At 33.4% G+C, this 20,064-nt stretch overlaps 2 protein-coding genes across 3 annotated transcripts; one reads left to right on the top strand and one right to left on the bottom strand.

Annotated features, from left to right (window-relative positions):
• Window positions 1–1,649: 1,649 nt before the first annotated feature.
• LOC128165596 (solute carrier family 66 member 3-like) lies at window positions 1,650–9,860 on the bottom strand. The gene is made up of 6 exons (XM_052830288.1): window positions 9,578–9,860; window positions 7,733–7,815; window positions 7,039–7,111; window positions 6,455–6,521; window positions 4,012–4,132; window positions 1,650–2,194 (listed from the first exon to the last, which is right to left on the bottom strand). Exons 1-6 carry the CDS (start codon window positions 9,721–9,723, stop codon window positions 2,058–2,060), a joined length of 627 nt encoding a protein of 208 aa, XP_052686248.1. The 5' UTR covers window positions 9,724–9,860; the 3' UTR covers window positions 1,650–2,057.
• Window positions 9,861–9,948: 88 nt separating this feature from the next.
• On the top strand, window positions 9,949–19,540 carry LOC128165595 (radial spoke head 10 homolog B-like). 2 transcript variants are annotated; one of them, XM_052830286.1, is made up of 21 exons: window positions 9,949–10,213; window positions 10,322–10,397; window positions 10,991–11,059; window positions 11,495–11,553; window positions 11,670–11,784; window positions 12,097–12,303; window positions 12,751–12,927; window positions 13,141–13,282; window positions 13,460–13,578; window positions 14,027–14,213; window positions 14,611–14,725; window positions 14,956–15,038; window positions 15,163–15,257; window positions 15,590–15,643; window positions 15,763–15,873; window positions 16,206–16,367; window positions 17,165–17,212; window positions 18,168–18,308; window positions 18,428–18,518; window positions 18,663–18,815; window positions 19,117–19,540. In XM_052830286.1, exons 1-21 carry the CDS (start codon window positions 10,017–10,019, stop codon window positions 19,347–19,349), a joined length of 2,634 nt encoding a protein of 877 aa, XP_052686246.1. In that variant the 5' UTR covers window positions 9,949–10,016; the 3' UTR covers window positions 19,350–19,540. The 2 variants fall into 2 exon arrangements, with proteins under 2 accessions (XP_052686246.1, XP_052686247.1); XM_052830287.1 differs by lacking the exon at window positions 17,165–17,212 and having other exon boundaries at window positions 9,951–10,213.
• The last annotated feature ends 524 nt before the right edge of the window (window positions 19,541–20,064 follow it).

Genomic DNA, 20,064 nt, shown 5'->3' with positions numbered 1-20,064 from the left:
TGTTTCTAATTTTATATTTTAAAATTCAGCTCCCTTCTGATTTATTTTCTTATATATTAATATTGAAATCAAAACATGTATATTAACAATTAGTCGTAATAAACATTTTAACAAATCAATATTTTTTCGGTCTCGGTGAGTAATGCAAAATACAGGGTACCGAATCAAAAAGTAATCATACGAAGATCCCTTTCAAACAAACCATTTGATTACTAGTATCTTTTTTGTTTACGATGCTTAAAATGCATACGATTAATTTTTTTTAGGATCGATGAAAAAATCCTGGTGATGATGAACAAAGTCAGCAATAAGCTGCTCAGCAATAAGGAAATTTGTGTTTGTATCACACTTGTGCTTGCTTAGTTTATGTACACATGCGTTCCACCAAAACAGTTCAACCTGTCAAAATATTTTCCTGATAATAATTCTTATAAAGATTTATTCATTTTATTTTGAATTGTAAAAATCTTGAAATACAAATTAAGAGAAAAAAAAGGATTATAGAAAATGTTACCACCCATATTTGTGATGGTTTAATGAGTAGGATAGGGTAAGAGAAGGTCCGTGATTTGTGCGTTAGAGGAAAAGATGAGGGGCGAAGGCATCGTCAGAATCCCACCGCCAGCATGTATACACGCCTACAATACGAGTCTGACCGTGGGTCTCCGACGATGGAGTGAAGATGGTAACAGGTGGTAGGAGGTAGCAGCTGGGGTGGGGGGAGGGGGTTACAAAAATTTTATGGAGTAGAAACGGTGAACGTAAAACATAGTGGGAATGAGAGACGGTATAGTTGAAGGAGGCGACTAATATTGAGGGTCCGTGGATGGAAAGCATGGTATATTAACACCCCCTCCACCACCCAAATACTACACGCGTTACAAAACCTTTAATTTACTATAACAAGTACTGCTACATGTAGTAATACTACACACTTCTAGGTCGGACAAAGTTTGTACCTTTGGTCCTATCAAGCCGCTACCGATGTAGCTCGCCAACAAGAACTTGTTTGCTAATTAGCCTTAAACCGTCCAGAAGAAATCTGAGTACAGGAAGCCGTCATCAAGGGTTTGAATGACCCTCGCTCCAAGTGCTTGTTTACCTTCCAGTAATCTCAATGTCATGCACGTCGCAATCAAAGAGAGAGAGAGAGAGGTACACGTGTGCTGATGAAGATATAATACGGTTTTAATTGCGTCAAATAAAAAAGCAAAACTCAGAACCATAGTTGCATGTGAACCTATGCAGCATATACAAGAATCAGATATATCAACGACACCCCACCCCCCCCCCCCCCCCATATCAAAAAGTAAAACTTTGAAATAGCGAAAGCTCTTAATTATTCCTTATGTTTGAATTTTCTTTACATGTATAAATACACGTACCACCCTAATATGACGACTAATAATTAGGTTTATGTGGTTTATATTTATTTAATTCAATTACTTAACTTTTTACAATGTACATATATAAATCTACATTATCGGCTTATAGTGTGCAAGGTTAAGTATCTCCCTCAAAGTACACATAACAAAACTACAATCAACACTACAAGACGCACTGATACTGAAACATTTATAACTGTAATTACGACCGCTATTGTAGTACTCGTTAGTAACCCACTATGCCAAGTGAAAAGAAGAGAACAATGAAATATTACAAAACATTTATTGTTTTAGCTTAAAAAAATCCAAACATTAAGCACCATACCCAAGTATACTAACACTCATCAATCAAACATAACTATAAAAACTCTATATATAAAATTGCGTATTAAATGAGTACATCGCTTTCAAAAATCCCTGTGTAAAATTTTGTTACAAAAATCTAAATCAAAACAATCTTGTATATGTTGTTGTAACTTGAGATATCAAAAGCAATTGCTTTTGAATGTTTTTCTTTCTGTTCATTTTTCACTTATATTAAAAAATTCAATAAAATATCGGAAACCATGCAGTAAGTACATTTTTTGCACTATCCAGTAGTTTCAGTGATATTTGCCGTAAAAAAAAACGTACTGCACAGTTACTCTGTATATATACATGTAATATACAGATCTACTCTTTCTTCGCTTTGGCTTGTTGTCTGTAATACACGATCATACAGGAGATGAATACATTCATGGACGCAGCCACGCAAAAGTTCAGTATCACCCCGGGGTCCCCCGTCAAAACGCATGACGTCACTACACGTGCTGTAAAAAAAATCATTACAGTTTATAAAAATACACGTAAATTAAAATCATACAAAGACGTTAAGATGATTTTTTAAAAAAATAAGAGCACCGCAAAGCGGAGCATCCCCTCGCGAAACGAAATATTGTGCGGGGAAAATGCATTATTTAGGAATATGTATGTAATTTTTTTTTTTATAGTTGAAGAGACTAAATATCTTTTTTTTGAAAACCACTTTGAATAGAAATATTTCGTTTATTCCTATCCCCATGAACGCTCTGGGTGTATCCGGGGGGGGGGGGGGGGGGGGGGGGGGGGGTTACATTTACATGGTTGTACAATGCCTCCCAGTACAAGCAAAAACACAAGTTTTATTCTCTTTATTCAGTGACATACATTACACATTTAGACAGTAAATGTAGGCAAAAAGTTTCATATTAAATTTGAAAGGTAGCCAAAGATCTAGCGATTTACAGTAATAGAGTAACGTATCGACAGTGATTAAAATGATATGAATTCCCGGTTAATTATTTTGACGATATTCATCAATTCATCAAAGTTTCTTTTGAATTTTAAACCTGTTCTTCTCTTAGTAATTCGAGTACATGTAATATACCGGTAGCCCGAAATTCGGCTCAGACGGCGGGTTGCTTGTTTTGATTAAACTGGGATAAACTTAATCTGCTCGCGTCAATTTTTCACTTTGGACATCCTTCCAACAATCCATTTCTTCAAAACCTTTGTTTCTAAATCCAACAAATATCAAGTTGTTGATTTGAAATGTTTGCTTTAAAGAATTGGAAAGGTTTATGTTCAAGTCGTACACTTCTATCTTAATTTTAACGATATTTTAATAAATATTTACCAGAATTCCCTAAAATGAATAGGAATTGTCCTTTAACCATGCTTTTACTTTTGAAGTGTACGTTGTTTGATAAACATACATGCGATTTTTTTCTTTAAATCTTGCTCTCAAGGCTGAATGGACACACATACATATGTATCCCACTGGCGTCGGAAGCAAATTGAAAGTGGGGGGGCTAGACTAATCCTCAAAAATTTTGAGAAAAAATAATTCCCCAAATCATGGAAATCCTAATCCGTGGGAGGGGGGGGGTATACCTATACTTCCGTAAAAAAAAAATTACTTACCCAAATTTTTTTTCCCAAAATCTTGAAATTACTAATCCGGGGGGGGGGGGGGGGGGGGGGGGGGCTAGTATGCTTCTGAATCCAACTTCTCAATCTTTCAAGGTAAATTTAGGAACAATAATCTTTCTTGCGAGAAAAAGTGGGGGGGCTGAACCCTCTATCATGCTATGTTTCTAATGGTTAGGTATAACTTTGCAAAAAAAAGTGGGGGGCTAAGCCCCCCCTAGCCCCCCCGGTTCCGACGCCTATGTATCCAATGTAAATTCCCTCTTTAAAAACTCGTTCAAATCTTATTATATATATTCTGATATTTCTAATGGTTATGATGGTTTGGATGAATTCATATACCTGACACCACGTAGAAAATTTAATTTTTCCAATTTCTGAAAATTTGTGTTGAAAACAACTAATTAAAAAATGGCCTAATTGAGCAAAAAATAGACGCTCCTTGGAAAAAATTCCTGGATTCATCGCATGAGAAGTTTAAACAGGAATTCTGCCATTAGAAAGAAGCACTGCAGGCAGAGTATTTGAAATTCTTTGAAATTTTGTCTTTTAACACTAAGGATAAACTAAATAAAGAATCAACACTAAGGATATCAATTCACTAAGAATCAATCAAATAATTTCGGTTTGTGAAGTAATAAATCTATTATAGGTGGGTGACGCGAGGTTGTGGACGTACCCGTGGCTCCATAGGCGACGAGGCCCCAGGTGGCCAGACTGACCTGTCCAGGGTTCTTACTGGTGTACAGTAGCTTTATCTGAGCAAATTTACTGCTAAAGGACAATGGAGTCACCAAGCCCTACAAAATAAAACAAAATCAAAACTGGACTGGTCATAAATAATCAACACCACTTATTTATTGGGACATTTAGAAAGCTAGAAGCCATACACAGGAAAAACTAGCTTAACTAGACAACAGTGAGATGGTGACCATCAAAAAAAAAAACCCGCTGAAATAATTGACAATGGGATTAAAAGAATTTCAAAGAAATTTCAAAGGATTTTGCTTTGACCTTAACCTTTAACTTCAAAATTTTCCAGCTGGCATAAAACTTCTAATTCAATCTCATCACCCCTTACATACAGGCATATTTGTTCAATATGAGCAAGATTAAACAAATGAGAAATTATGGTCTTAAACTTACTAGACATTGGAATAAGATCACTGCAAGCCATTAACCTAAAAGCTCTGTTTACGTAAAGTATTAGCCAAAAAGGGCTAAGTAGAGAGTATATATATGCTTTTAAAAAGGACTTTTGTGTGATCCGATATGACCTTGACACTTGAACCTACAAATATAATTCAAGGTCACTGCATACCCTTTGATCAAAGAACCATGAAGGTGAAGTATGAGCCAGATTGGAGCAAAGGGAGAAAAGATATGCTCCAGACAAGGATTTTTCATATAATTCTGCTATGACCTTCACATTTGATCATGAAAATTGGTTCAAGGTCACAACACACCCTTTACTCAAAAGTTCTTTTTATGTGAAATATGAGCCAAATAGGGCTAAGTAAAAAGAGTCTATGCTCTGAAAAATAGATTTTTGCGTGGTCCAATATGACCATGTGCTACAACTTCAATCAAAGTAACCGAACATCCTTTGACCATAGACACTCTGTGAGTGAAGTATCAGCCAGATTTGACCAAGGGAAGAGAAGATATGCCCTGGACAAGGATTTTATATATAACTCTGCTATGAACTTAACTTTAGACCTGGTTCAAAGTCACTGCGCACCCTTTACCCAAAGGCACTCTGTGGGTGAAGCCAGATTTGGTCAAGTTGAGAGAAGATATGCTCTGGACAAGCGATCTCAGATGGACAGACGGAACAATGGACAGACTGATCACTATTGGTCATCTGCAGAGACTTCATACTTTTCTTTAAAAAGATGCAGGCAGCACCCCCCCCCCTAGTTATTAATCATAGACACAATGACAAGAGAGACTAGTGAAGTGCCAAGGATAAACAATATTGATTTGCTATGAGCATCATTCATTACTGTGGAATCATTAGAATTCGTGGTATTCGTGAGTAGCTATTCCCCACGAATTTACATCCTCAACGAAAGAAAATTTAAAAAGAGTATTCTTTTTTACTAAAGGTTAAAACTGACGCAAGCACGAAATCAAATCCCCACGAATAAGTAAAAAACCAACAATCCATGAAAATTGGCCCCCACAAATTTAAATGTTTCCACAGTATATCAAATAAGTTTATAATTATACAAATACAGTTGTATATGTTTCAAAGCTTCAAGAAATGAAACTAACTTTGCTGTTAGCATGAATTCATTACAAATGTGTTTGCTATAATATTGTTCTTCTCTACTGTTTCAAATGAATGTTTTGAAATATTAGTCAAGCCTTCAGGGATAAGGGTTTTGTTCTACTTGCATTGTCCTCTCAATAAATAGCCCTGCCCATGCAGCTCAATAATTTCATATCTGCAGCAAATGAATGTTTTGGTGACAGTTTGAATCATCAATGCATGCAATGACTCAATAGTCCATCTGTTTTAACGCTCAGCTGTTGGCGTAAATGGATACTCTTTATAATATAAAAATAGCAACTGTAAAAGAAGAGTAATAATCTGTTCTTGAACATGATACCTATATAAGATGTAAATTCACAGAATAAGAGCATTTGGATTACACAAACTTTATATTTTGAACCTTTAATCTATGTACCGGGTATGTGTAATTCATACTGGTAAGTCATAAATATAACCAATTTTAATTTGATGATAAGTACTATTTCAAGATAGGTATTAGCCTAAGCACAACATAACTTAACCTTGAAGGAGTCAGAAGCTCTACTGTATCATGCAATCAGCTACGGGTACTAACATCTACCAGTATAAAATATTATGACTGCGGTATTTTGAACCTCCCTCTAGTTTTCACTGCTATTGGAGAGGGGGTTCAAAATATTTTGGCCACGATATATTGGTTAAAATTTCATATCGTTCACAACTGTCAGAAAATAAAAGCCAGATTTTAAAATCCGCGAGGTGTGCTTCTCTTGTTTTTAAGCAGATATTAATTCAAGAAATCTAGAGTGCTCTTCATCTATAAAATACTCAGATATTAAGTATGTTTAATGTGAAATTAACTTACAATAACAGTTGTAAGGACAAAATCCGGGAACCATCTCAATGCTATTCCAGTGTACACAAGGAAATATCTGAGTTCACAAGTCAAGTGGTCAAAATTATATTGTGAGGTATCATTGCATGTAGTGTGTTAAAAAGCTGTAAGTCTTTTGTTACTTAGTTTTTTATATATATATCCGAAAAAATTTAATATGTAGTTGTGACTTTTCCAACAAGTTTTCTGTTGCAGATCTATAATCAATGTGGTATGGGACACCTTAAGAGAAACGATTGAGAGTACGTACATCATATTCAAAATATCACAATTTTAAAATTGTCAAACTGCATGTACAAAATGTATAACCTTAATTAAAATGCACTTTAAATTATGCCTATTTTGGCCAGGTTTCGAACCCTTGACTTTCAGATCAGTAGCAGATGCGCTTATAATGTTGCAAGACACCAAAATTTTGAGAGGAAAAAGAAAGAATGTCACAATACATGTATTATAGAGATGTCCCATACTTTAGATGCCAAGAAGTATCTTGTCACTAGGCATTACTGTATCAAGAATGACAACTCCTACGGACACACACAATTGAAGGATACAACAGAAAGGCTGGCAAGATGTGGATTTTTAGAAGACCATCAAAGTGAAGAATTGCAATTATCAAAATGAAATCTACAAAACAAGATCAATATGATAATTATCATATGTAAATCTGTAATTTAATTATTAAGCTAAGTATAGATACCCGGTAATTAATTTATGGAAACCTAGCTTCTTCAATAATATTGCAAAGTACATCTGACTACATGCATGCGCGGATCCAGAAAATTTTTCCAGGGGGGGTCCGAAGGATAATTGTGTTTGCCAGGGGGGGTCCGAGGCATATTTTCGCGATAATTTTACTATGTAAATTTAATAAATTTTCATTTTCCAGGGGGGGTCGGGACCCCCCCGACCCCCCCTCTAGATCCGCGCATGACATGTACTAAATATATACATTTATGTAAAGCACAAAGAAAAACCTTATTTTAACAGAACATTATATTATTGGTACATAAAGCTTTCTGAAAAAATAAAACAGTTTTAAGATCAAATCATCAATTAATTCTTCTGTTCAAATTTCACAATAAAAACTGTCAAAAAGTAAAAACCTCCAAACAATTTTTAAGATTTACCAGTCATTCCCAAGACTACTACTTATATTTGAAAATAATTTAATAAATCTGATGATAATGAATAAAATTCAAACTCTGAATACATGCAATTAATACTCCATTCATGTTCATAAATTACCTTGCAGAACCAGCACAGTGTATTCAAAATAGGAAGCAAGAGGATAGCCCAGAGCAAAATTATAGGTCAACAAAATTGAATATCTGAAAAAAAACCATACACCGGTAAAAAAAATGAGGAAAGCTCAGTAATTTATTGCAATTAAAACCATTTCACCCACATTAAAATCTGTCTACATGTTTGAGTACATGGAATTCATTTGAAAAACAAACAGAAGAAAATCTTAAAAGCTGCATTTAATTAATTTCTGCTGAAAAAGTCTCACATTTTTACATCATATGTAAAGCAAACTTTAAAAGTGTAGCATTAAAGCCAACAATATATTCATATACCAGTAAAATAAATGCATTAGTTAATCAACAAAGTCTATGAAATTAATCACCTGTTTTTAAATGATGTATTCTGTCAGAGATCAAGTGCAAATCTAAACTGATTGTATTTAAAAAAAAAAAATCAGTTTTTGATATACATAAATGTCTTACTGATGATGATCTAATTCTTATACTAGTCCTCTACACTGTGTAATCCAGATACAAAAGGAATCATTTATGAAAGATCTAGTTTATCTTTACAAACCCTTTCAATTAATTATTATTTGTGTACTACAGGAATGTATATCAGAAAAGAATTTACAATAAGTCAATTACTTATCAAAGAGCTTTAAAGAAATACAGGTATTATATTTGACTTCTAAATGCATGTCAATTGGCACCAGATGCATTTGTGGTGAGATTTTATGTAATATAAATCCACATGAAAAGATAGATATCATACTAAAATAAGCAATTTATCATAGTTCTCAAAAATTGTTATGCTCAAAAGTGATTAAATTCAAGCTGCCTGTAAAATACATTGTGAGAAGCTTAAAGGGTTTGCAGCCAGCAGGAACTGTTTATCTACTTCATATACCATTATCAGGCTCTAACTTCTAGTTCTTCATGTCGTGTCTTATCTAATCACCATAAGAGGTCAAAGACATTTATTTAGAACATGTATGTACTACTGATAGGTAGATAAAAATTATCAACGATAGATGAGTTTGAATCAACCAAATAATGAATATTGTCTTCCTGCAATAATATCACTCCCAAGAATATAACAGTACTTTAGCTTTGAATGAGTTTTTCAAGGAATATTGGTACATATTCTAGATGGTACTTTTATCCTTTCAAGACTATATGGCTGGAAACAAATAGGGCCTATGGTGACACTTAGTCTCTGTGTACTAAGTGAATGAGGATCATAGAGCAGCTCCGCTTGGATAGGATCCTCTTGATGTATTTATAGTCACATGTTGACGTGTGATTATCCTTTTTCAGCTGTGCTATCTTAACTCTTGAACCATATACATTACTGTGCCTTATCCAAATACACATAGCATCTATGTCCACATTGGGACTTGAACCAGCAACCCTTGTGTAACTTGCCAAATGTGTGCCTATGAAAACTGGCCGACAATGGACTTTCCTATTTAATATTTATTACATGTACACAATAATATTTCTAATTCTCTTGTTACATGTATATGTGTTACAGTTTAACACACACTGTGTGATGCACGGGCTGTATACTGCATACTAGTCTTTGTAACTCAGTGTTGATCACAAGACCTCACTTTTAAATTGTTGTTCAGACAAACTATATATATTAACATTTAACAAACTGAAAAAAAAATATGATGTAGTGACTCGGAAAATATGATAATTAATATGAAGATAATATAAATCATGTGATAATATATTGACCGAGCAGTGCACATGTAACATGTGTAATGCTGTACTGAGTTGTACAGCTACATGTACAGTGTACAACTGTACAATGCTGATCAGCTGATATATATCTTACCCTATTTCTTCCAGCAATACGCTGCTTAAGCTTAATCCCTTTGTGCTTCTTGCATTTAAGACAGATAAGATTTGAGGTACTTTAACAAAGAGACTCGTCAAAATGACACTGTAACTCAGATAATGACTAAATGAAACAACATCCATTTTTTCGTCTGTCAACTTTCACTCGCTCTATAAACTGGTTCTCATAAGAAAAACTGGTTTCTTTCAGTCCTCTCTCCTATATCGTAGCTTATTGCAGTATTATTAATCTATTCTGTGTTGTTGTAATTACTTTCAAGAATATATAAAATTATAAAATCGAGATGAAAATAATTCATCCAAAATTTTATCCATGTTCGAAATAAATTGAAGTACAAATTGTCTATAATCCTTTACTGCGGGCCAGCGATTGTTTACATTGACTTCCGACTTGACAACGAATAGTCGCAAGGAAAATGCCCAAAAAACCAAAAACTAGCGCTAAGAAAAGCGAGGAGTCTATTGCAGAAGAGGACAAAAAGGATGAATCGCTTGCACTTGAAACTGAATCTTCACCAACGGAAGATCAAACTGAGGTTTTGGACCCCCCAAAAGATCCCTCACCAGAGCCTATTTATGATGAACCTGTTCTTTCTGAACTAATTATCGAAACGTGGGTTTTAAATTTAAAAAAAAGAAGAAATAAATAGAATGTTGTTTTAATTAATGCTGAAGCATTCAATTTTATGTATGAGCGATAATTTATGAGCTTTCATTGCAGTTTTGAAGGTGATAAAACGAGAGGAATGTATGAGGGAGAAGGCTATGCCCTTTTTACAGGAGGTCATACATACAAGGTGAGATTGATCATCTCAAAAAGACTCAGATAGATATATATCTACTGGTTCATAACTATAATACAAGAGGATTAAGAGGGTGTACATCCCCTTGCCAAGAAAATTAAATATGTTAATGTTTTTGAATGTATATGTCAATTAATGCATCAACTGATCAAATAGTGTTAATTTTAACTAACTTGATCATGGTGTGGTCTATTATTTATTGGTTAATACCCGATGCTCTTTTTCTTGGGAACTGATACACTTAAACTTGGAAATCTGGTTATCAGTAGGATTCGACTTAATACATTGCTTATAAGGAGGATGCAAACCTTGATGATTCCAAGTATTGAAATTCCATTCAGTCTTGCTCACAAATATTTGTACACACACAATCACTTACAAAAAATTTAAAATGCTAAGTTTAAACATCAGCATACATGTATATATACATATATAGTTAATGATCCTACATGTATATGATGTGTGCAAAGAGTTGTGAGAGAAATTCATTTAGGATTATATTTACTATTACTTTACATTATGACATTGAAATAAATTTATGCAGCCTAACTATAAATAATTTGTTTTGTTTACATGTTATTTAATAGGGGCAGTTCTGTGAGGGTCTAATGCATGGTCACGGTCAGTATACTTGGAGTGATGGAGTGGTGTACCAGGTCAGTACCTATCAGTTATATGTATAGCTCATTTGTTCTGAGTCTCAATGTCCCAGCTCACGTTGGTAGAAGACAAGAAATCATGCAGCAATGAGATCCAGTAATGATCTGAGACACAGCTGACTATCAACTTTTTAAAATATATGCAGTAACAATGAAAAATCAATGAAAATACATGAAAAGAGGGAAAAAAGATCAATTTAAAAATAAGGAATGATATTAATACATTTGATCATTATGTTGGATACATTTCAAGTAGAGTTCTGTCAGATGTATTACAAATGTACATGACGTGTATTTAGTTAAAATTATTGAAAATATTTTTTGTTATTGAATGACATTTTCTTACTTTAAATCTTATAAAATATTGAACTAAATAACCGCAAATTGAGACAAAAAGAACCATAGTAACCCTATTGTTTATCTTGCCTATAGGGGGAGTTTTTCCAGAATCAAGTGACTGGAAAAGGAGTTTATAGATGGCCTGACGGGAGGTGAGGAAATGCACAGTTTGAAAATAAATTTATGCCATGTACCTCAAAAGTACATGTATAGTTTTTAATGTGTATGGCTTTGGGGTGACTTTTTATATCCATTTATTTTCTTGCAGTGCTTATGATGGTGAAGTTTTGAATGGGAAGAGGCATGGAATTGGAACCTTCAAGTGTAAGAACAGCAAGTTATCTTACTCAGGTGAATGGTCACTGGGCAAGCGTCATGGCAAGGTAAGTGTCCAGTTGCAGATAATTCCTTTTATTAGATTCAAAATCATTATAATCGATGTATAGATATATAGGTAATACTTATGTTTTTAAAAGATTATAAGAAAGATGTCATGATGCTGATATTAGAACAAATAAGCACAGCTAGAACACTAAACAAATTGCCATTTAATTGTACCAGTAGATAACTTAAAATGTTTGTAGCTCTGTGTATCCAATCTACTTAAAAACAAAATTAAATGTTCATAAAAAAGTCACTTGGATGGAGGAGTGAGAGATAAGTTCAGATAACTCTGTTTTCCTTTTGTTTAACAGGGCAAGATGGACTACGATAGCGAAGGTCGATCTTATTATGATGGAGATTGGATCAACAATGTCAAACATGGCTGGGGGACTCGTCAGTATCCTTCGGGGAATATCTATCAGGGGATGTGGTTCAACAACATTCGACATGGGGAGGGAACCATGAAGTGGCTTGATAGGAATCAAATGTACACAGGAAACTGGGAGAATGGAATTCAGGTAAATTAAAGGAAATATCTTACATTTTTTTTTTTCAGAATGTACACTGCATGTGGACAATATCCCCACAGGCAGTTAATCAATTGATTTCATTATTATTCTCTTGAGAAATGGCACTTCATGTATTTTAAATCTTATGGTCCATTAAATGTACATACATTATAATCTCTGTAAGATTTGGTTTGGCTTATTTTAATTTTCATTTATAACGGTAATCATAAATTATACTTTCACTAGTGAGAGCACAAGTCCAAATATTTTTACCAACAAAAAATCTTGCCAAGGTTAGAGACATAACAAAATGAAATGAAATGCAAAATTTGTTTACCGTAATTACATGTAAAAAGTTACTTAGATTTTTTACAATAAATTACATTCATTATCAATTTATCAACTTAAACAAAATGATTTTAGAATCATAGTTCATGTCTTGATTCCACATTACAGCATGGAGTAGGTCAGCACCTCTGGATGCTGAGGAGAGTATCCGGATCTCAGTATCCACTCCGGAATATGTACGACGGGGATTTTGTGAATGGCCTGAGGCATGGATTCGGTACTTTTTACTATGCTAATGGAGCTAAATATGAAGGAGGCTGGAAAGATAACATGAAGCATGGGAAGGTAATACATGTATAAAAATGCTTCCCCCCCCCCAGTTACTTGTTTTGATATATATCTCATTGAAATTGCTTATAAAGTGTAGCAGAGGGAATAGCTTAAAATATTCCACCAGTTTTAGGTACATGTTACCAATAAAATCACACGGACATATGCATGCATATGCATGCACTGTCACATAAAATTATATCCTCTCTTTTTTCTTTCATTGAATAGGGAAAATTTGTTTTCAAAAATGGAAGGATATATGAGGGAATGTTTGCCAACGATCACATTGTGGAGTATCCAGATTTCACCATGGACGGAACGACCACTCCAGATATAAGTCAGATCCGAACAAGGACTCCTCTTCCATATGGTGTGTTAATTTTGTTGAGCTCATATTTGAGTTATTAATTCAAAAGTATGCTCTTGTTCTTTTGATATCAAATTAAGTCAAATTTCAACAAATTCTATTACGGGGTATATCTTTCAACTTTATCAATAAACTGAATTTTTTTTCAAATAAATCACTTTTTATGAATGGTCTTTACAGACAATCTGTCAGTCCACAGTAATGAGAGCAGGAACACGATAAGTCCCAGCTTCCAGCTCAACATAGAGCACCTGCTGGCCGAGTTCACTGATACTGACCGAGAGGAGGAATCCAGCCAGGTAAGGTCTACTTGACAGACAGACAGGCAGACAGACAGACGTACACAACAAACACCTGCCAAAAGTATAACATACATGTACAGTCAGAAATGTAATGGTAAATGTCTAAAATTGATAGCGTAATTCAGTACAACCAGTGAAAGACAAATCTCTCATAGATCGAGTCTATCTAACTCAGTAAAAAAATTTAATGATATATTTAAAAAAACAACAACCAAAGTAACAAAATCTGTTAACCAGGCAGTCTGTTTTAAAGTACGGTTGACATGGCATGCCTATTGTGATAATTTTTTTTTCTACAAGCATTTGCTTCACAATCGTGTAAATTAATAGAAATCAGATTCACTGCACTAGATATACATATAAATGAAGTCATGCATTTATGATTTCTTAAAGATTCCAAAACTTAAATTCAGTAACATTGGAATGATATATTTTGTGAACACAGGTGTTGTATGTAGTGATGCGACACATCAGTGCTCTGCGGAAGATCTACAACTTCTACAGCAGTCTGGGATACGACGAGAGTGCCGACAATACGTTTGTGATGAACAAGATGCAGTTCTGGAGATTCCTTGTGGACTGCGAGTTTCATCACAGCGAGACTACTCTAATGGAAATGGACCGGCAGTTGGGTAAGTTATAAACACAGTTTCACCAGGTTTTCATTTATAGAAACGTAATGAGATACTAAGAAATCGATCTAGAATAAAAGTTGTTTTTCTCTCACTGAGATTACTTAGAGTCATTGTTTAGCAGCTAGTATACAAAATATCCTTTAAATTCATTATCAACATTTTTTGTTCTTGTAAAAGTGTATAATATTGTGAGTCCCTGGATCACATGCATACATGTCTGTGTAGGTGAAAAGTTGTGACACATAATTCAAATGTACAGTAGCAATAGATATTTAACCTTATTAAATTAATTAAAAAACCTTGTTTTAATAATCATATTAAAATCAATTAATGTTGTCACTGATATAATTATATGGGCCAATATAGAGATTATGTGAAATGCTTTTTTCAATAGGCCACAATAAAGAGAAGTATGAACTGCACAATCCTTATGAAAAGATTCTCCTGAGACAGTTTGTCAACAACCTCATCGTGCTGGCCTACCATATGTACAAGGAAGAGGCTGAAGAGTAATTAGCCATTATTGATTCATTATTTGATTGATTGATTGTTATATACATTTTGGATTTTTAATTTTTTTTTCAAGTATAAAACTGTATACCACTTTTCCATGATAAAACCTTGATTTATCTTGAGCAAAATACTAGCTGCTTTGTTTCATTGTTTATTCAGTGTTTTGAAGACTTGTTTGTGTGTCATATGAAAATATTAAGTGATTGTTTGTTATTGTCATTTTTAGGGAATGCAAGGGACCAATTCTGCATTGGTGCATGTCCAAACTGATTTCTGAAAAAATTCTTCGACATGCTTGCAACGTCAAAGGTAACTGATTAATATGATTAACTTTCACTGTTAATTAATTATTATCAAAATTAAGAAAACAGAACATGATTTGCATGACCATCATATTTTATAATCAGTGATTGACCTTAACAATCTTTTCCAGGACATTTCTACACGGAGCCTAGGCGTGCTGTTAATGCCGTGGTTCACTGGGACCAGGGCTATGAGATCTATCAGTCCCTCTCCACCCCTAGAAAGGTCAGATATTGTACAGTTTGCTATTGAAAACTTTAATTTTTAATTGAAAAAATTAATTTTTCCAAATAAAAATGCATGGTTACACATTAACCCTATTTTAAGTTAATTTTGTGACCTAGCTGTTAAACAAAAAGGATATGCTGTTTTAAAAAAAATTATTTGAATTCAATTTTAGGTGCTGCTTTAAATAATTATGTTTGCACAGTTTGTTGAATCTTGTGAAACCATTGCATAGAAGTGTATATATATGGTATAGTTATATAGTCATATATATAGTATAGTTTAGTATATTTACTATATATAGCAGTATTCATTATTGTATTTATTTACAGAAAAAACCTTATGACCCAGCCATTAAAATGAGAGAGTTCTTGTATTTGATGAAGGTATGGTCTACCATTCTACATATCAATTTAAAATATTTAGATAAAAAAAATCAGAAACAAAGTACATGTGTACTTTGATTAAAGCAATACACAGTCATATTTTATAATTTCTGTTTCAGGATTTGAAGTTGATTAATAATGACCTGACTCCCAAGGCCATCATTGATATTTTGTCAAAGGATGACCCCAATGTGGCGGATGGGGAAGGGTGTTGTAACTTGGAACTAGAGGTAACTTATCTTCAATGCACAATATTACAGCAATGTATTTGTGACAAACTGTGTACAAAAATACAGACTCACAAAGATTACTGTGTTATTAAGAGTTTTTCGATACTATTTCTATATGTTGTATCTTAATTTAACAAAAGAAAACCATTCCAATTACTGTGTCATTACCAAAACTTATACTTGCATGATTAGATTTGTATATGTGTAGTTTTTTTTGTATGACAGAAGAAGCAATTTATGATCAAATGAACCCACATTTGAATGATCCATCACTATGGATAATTTTATGCATTAAAATTAGCCACTAAAAAGTAGGTTTTTTTATTACACAGATGACATTCCTGGAGTTTTTCGAGGCACTGATTGGATGTGCTGAGGTATTTGGAACTGAGGCGGTCATCAAAGACCCCACCACGCCTCGCCCCAGCACTGTGATGACCCCAGAACAAAGCATGTTCTCAATTCCAGTGTCAAGGTCACGCCTAGACAGCCAGGTAACCTTGACCTTTGAACTCATCTTTGTTACTTTGCACTCAATCATTAAGTCAGCATACTCATTTACTTGGTTGGCCAAATCAATGTTTTTATGGGTCCTCCACACCTGTAGAAAAAATTCTCAAACATGTTATACATGTATTTCATATTCTAGCATGTGTATGATTTAAAAAATGAATAAGTATTTGAATGCAATGAATATGACAATTTTGGAGAAAAAACTCTATGATTTTAAAAATGATTTTGCAATGCAACTAAACAATTAACTCTTATATTCAAAATTATTACAATATATAGTTTGGTTCTTATCACTGTAAATAAAAACATCTTTAGAACTATTTTGAGAAAAATTAAAATAAATTTAATTGAATTTAATTTGAGCCACATTATATTGAATTTACATGTTTGTTAAAGACTAAAAAGGACTAAGTATTTGAATGAATATAACAGTTTTTGGAGAAAAAAAATCCTTTAATTTTTAAAATATGATTTTGCAATGCAATTAAACATTAAGTCTTCAAAGTTGGATATAAATGCCATGTTCACTGTGCTTCATGTAGTACTAAGTTAGACAAACTATTGTGTGTTTGTGGAAACACTTTCCAAAGTTAAATCTTCTTGTTTTGATGTACTGGGATAAAAAGTACAAGTTGTGGAGGACCCCTAATGTACATGTAAAATGCCAAAGAACCAAGGACTGGGTTCCACCAATGTATACCAGATGTTTCATTTTAATCAAATTCATATATATGCATGTATTTCTTGAAATTTTGCCTAACTATATTGATATCTATAGGAATTTACACAACTTAGCCTTATAACTTCAAAGTCTGTCAGTTTTGTGGTAAGTTCAGGAATTAAAAAAAAAACAACAACAATCTTCCTCGTTTGTTATTTCTTTTTTTTATTAATCATAATACCATTTATATTAGTCTTTCCCCCCTCCTTTTAAGAAACTTATTTAATTTTAATATTTTGAAAATCATAATTTTAGAGTTTAATGGTGAAGTGTAGAATAATAAATTCTTAGTGTTAATAAATAGCGAATTTGTAGTTTTTAATACATTTACTTATATTCAAAATTATTACAATATGTAATTTGGTGCTTATTTATACTGTAAATAAAAAAATCTTTAGAACTATTTTTGGAAAAATGAAAGCCATATTGTAATTTGAGCCACATTGTATTGAATTTACTTGTTTGTTGAAGTGATGAAACTGTTAAAACAATGCTTTTAATTTGTACTTGAAGTTTGAAGTTTCTATAAATGCATGAATATATTGTTATATATGTTTACTTTATTCAACTTGGAGATTTTTTTTTAATAAAACAGAGCTTGTAACATATTTATTTATAATGAAAAATTGTTTTTACAACCCCACCCCAAGTATTTATAAGTGTAGAGGTTTTATTATTCATTATTCAGACGGGAGCTTTTAGTTAGTTATATATACTGATTAGCTAAGCAGGTACATTTATTGATTAACTAACCCCACCTCTGCTTTATTAGATTCAGAGAGTTCAGAATTATCGAGTCCATTAATGTATGAACATGTATTCAGAGAAACTGTAGTTATATATACATTTTTCTTAGTATGTTGACAATTCTGTCTTCGTAGAAATGTTTCAATAATTTGCATTCATATTTTGAAATAATCTTAAACATTGGAGTACTTTATTTTTTTAAAATTATTTTCTATAAATTTCAAAATGCTATAAATACAAAAGTATTTCACTTTTCCAGCACTCGATGTTAATTACACGATAGCTAGACTTTATTTGATATGTCTTATTACAGGTAGGAATCGACGGGGCTGAGTCCCAGGGCGTGGTCTCTCCCAGACAGAACACAGCCTCCCCGGAGTCACAGTCCCCTACCAGAGCTGTGTCGTCTGCTGATGGTACCACCAAAAATGGCGATATTGCCAAACCCTCAGAGGTCGGTCAAATTTGTTTGGTTTTCAGACTTGATTATCTTTCTTTTCATAGAAAATTGAAAACTTCATTGAATTCATATATAGAAGGTTTGGTGATAAGGTTACCTTTTTTCACCTTCAGGTCCACCAGTCTATATCCAATGTGACTGGGGGAGGTTCCGTCAGCATTGGAGTGGATGGGGGAACAACAAGCCGACATGAGTCCACAAAAGGTAATAGTTTAAGTCAAATATAGACGATTTGATGTTGATTATTGAGAACAATTCAACTCTTGGTATTATGTTATATAAAGGATGGAGATGGAGTTACCATTTTCTAAAAGGCATATGAAAAAATTTTTTTTTGGTTTTATCTAGATTTGGCGCCAGACGTACAGAAGAGTAACTCGTTTTACAGTACTCACACCAATGCCACGGAAGATGGTGGACTAATGCACAGTTCTGTGTCCGTTGGGGGTCATACCACAGAGGGACAAGACGGGGGCGAGGATGACGAAGAAGGGGTTAAAGGTAAGATGATTGTGAATGAAAGCAGTCCTGTTTAACAGGAAATTCATTATTAGTCAACTATTGCCTTCTTCTCAGTTGAATAATGCGTACACCAGAGCAGGCATGCAAAATTGTATACCTAATAAATTTTAAACTTAATATTTGTTCCAATCAAAATCAAGGTTTTTCTGTAATCAGTTAAAAAAAAAAGGAAGAGAGCTAATTTGAGAATCGTAAAATACAGTTTCATAAAATAAAAATAAAAGTTCGCTATTAAACATGACAATTTTTAACACTGAATGCAAATTAAAAATTTTGATAGGTGGCGTTGCTATTGCTGAGCAAGATGAAGAAGAGGAGGATGAGCTAGACGAGGCCACTCGAAAGTTCAACTTCTGGACTCACCAAGTCCACATCTTCTTCGTCAGGAAATTCTTCCCTGCAGCCGAGAAGTTTCTCCAGCTCCGTCAGCTGGTGGAGCGCAGGAATATGGAGATGACCAAACAGAGGATCTCCGAGACTCCATCCAGGAGGGAAAGTGTCAAAGTGAATTAATTTTGTGGTTCTCAATCCACACAGCCTGTGATAATATTGATGAAAAATTATGAGGAAACTTTTTCTTTTGTAAATTGAATATTAAACTTTTGTGTCCAGTAAATCGGTGAATTGTTTTTTTTATTTATGGACTAAAAAGTTCCAAGAAAATTTGAACGCTTAACAATTAATGAAATAAAATGGTAATCTCGCTCAGTTTTTCATGATCACTTCATTGGCATAAATAAAGAAACAAATAGATTATAGCTGGGAAATACGCACTTTTGATTATCTAATAAACCTTTGAATAAGCGCTGAACCGCTTTTAGCAAGCAAATTGCAAATGATTTATTTTGGTGAAGTTTTAGTTGGTAGACGATTTTGTGATGCTATTAAAAAGCTGTTGTTAACATCATATTTCACAAAACGTCGTATCATGCTCAAGAATAGTTATTTTTATTTTTATTGAGGATTGAAAGGTTATTATTTGTCCACAAAATCATTATCACCTTCAGATGGTATTTTTACAAAGTCGTTTTCAGTCAAGATTACTTTTTAAATGAATTGTAATGTTATGAACGATATCGTCTAAATAAACTAGTACATTTATACTAAACATACATTATTATATAAATCGGTAGTTGGATAAATTGGCGATTTTTATAACGTACAAATTAATATACCTTTCTTACGGATAGTTTGTTGACAAACGTGATATTAAGAAATCGTGTTCGTG

This window comes from Crassostrea angulata, chromosome 10 (assembly GCF_025612915.1).
Source record: "Crassostrea angulata isolate pt1a10 chromosome 10, ASM2561291v2, whole genome shotgun sequence".
Lineage (NCBI taxonomy): Eukaryota > Metazoa > Mollusca > Bivalvia > Ostreida > Ostreidae > Magallana > Magallana angulata.
Note: the sequence above shows the minus strand (reverse complement) of the source record. Positions and strands in the feature narration are given on the sequence as shown.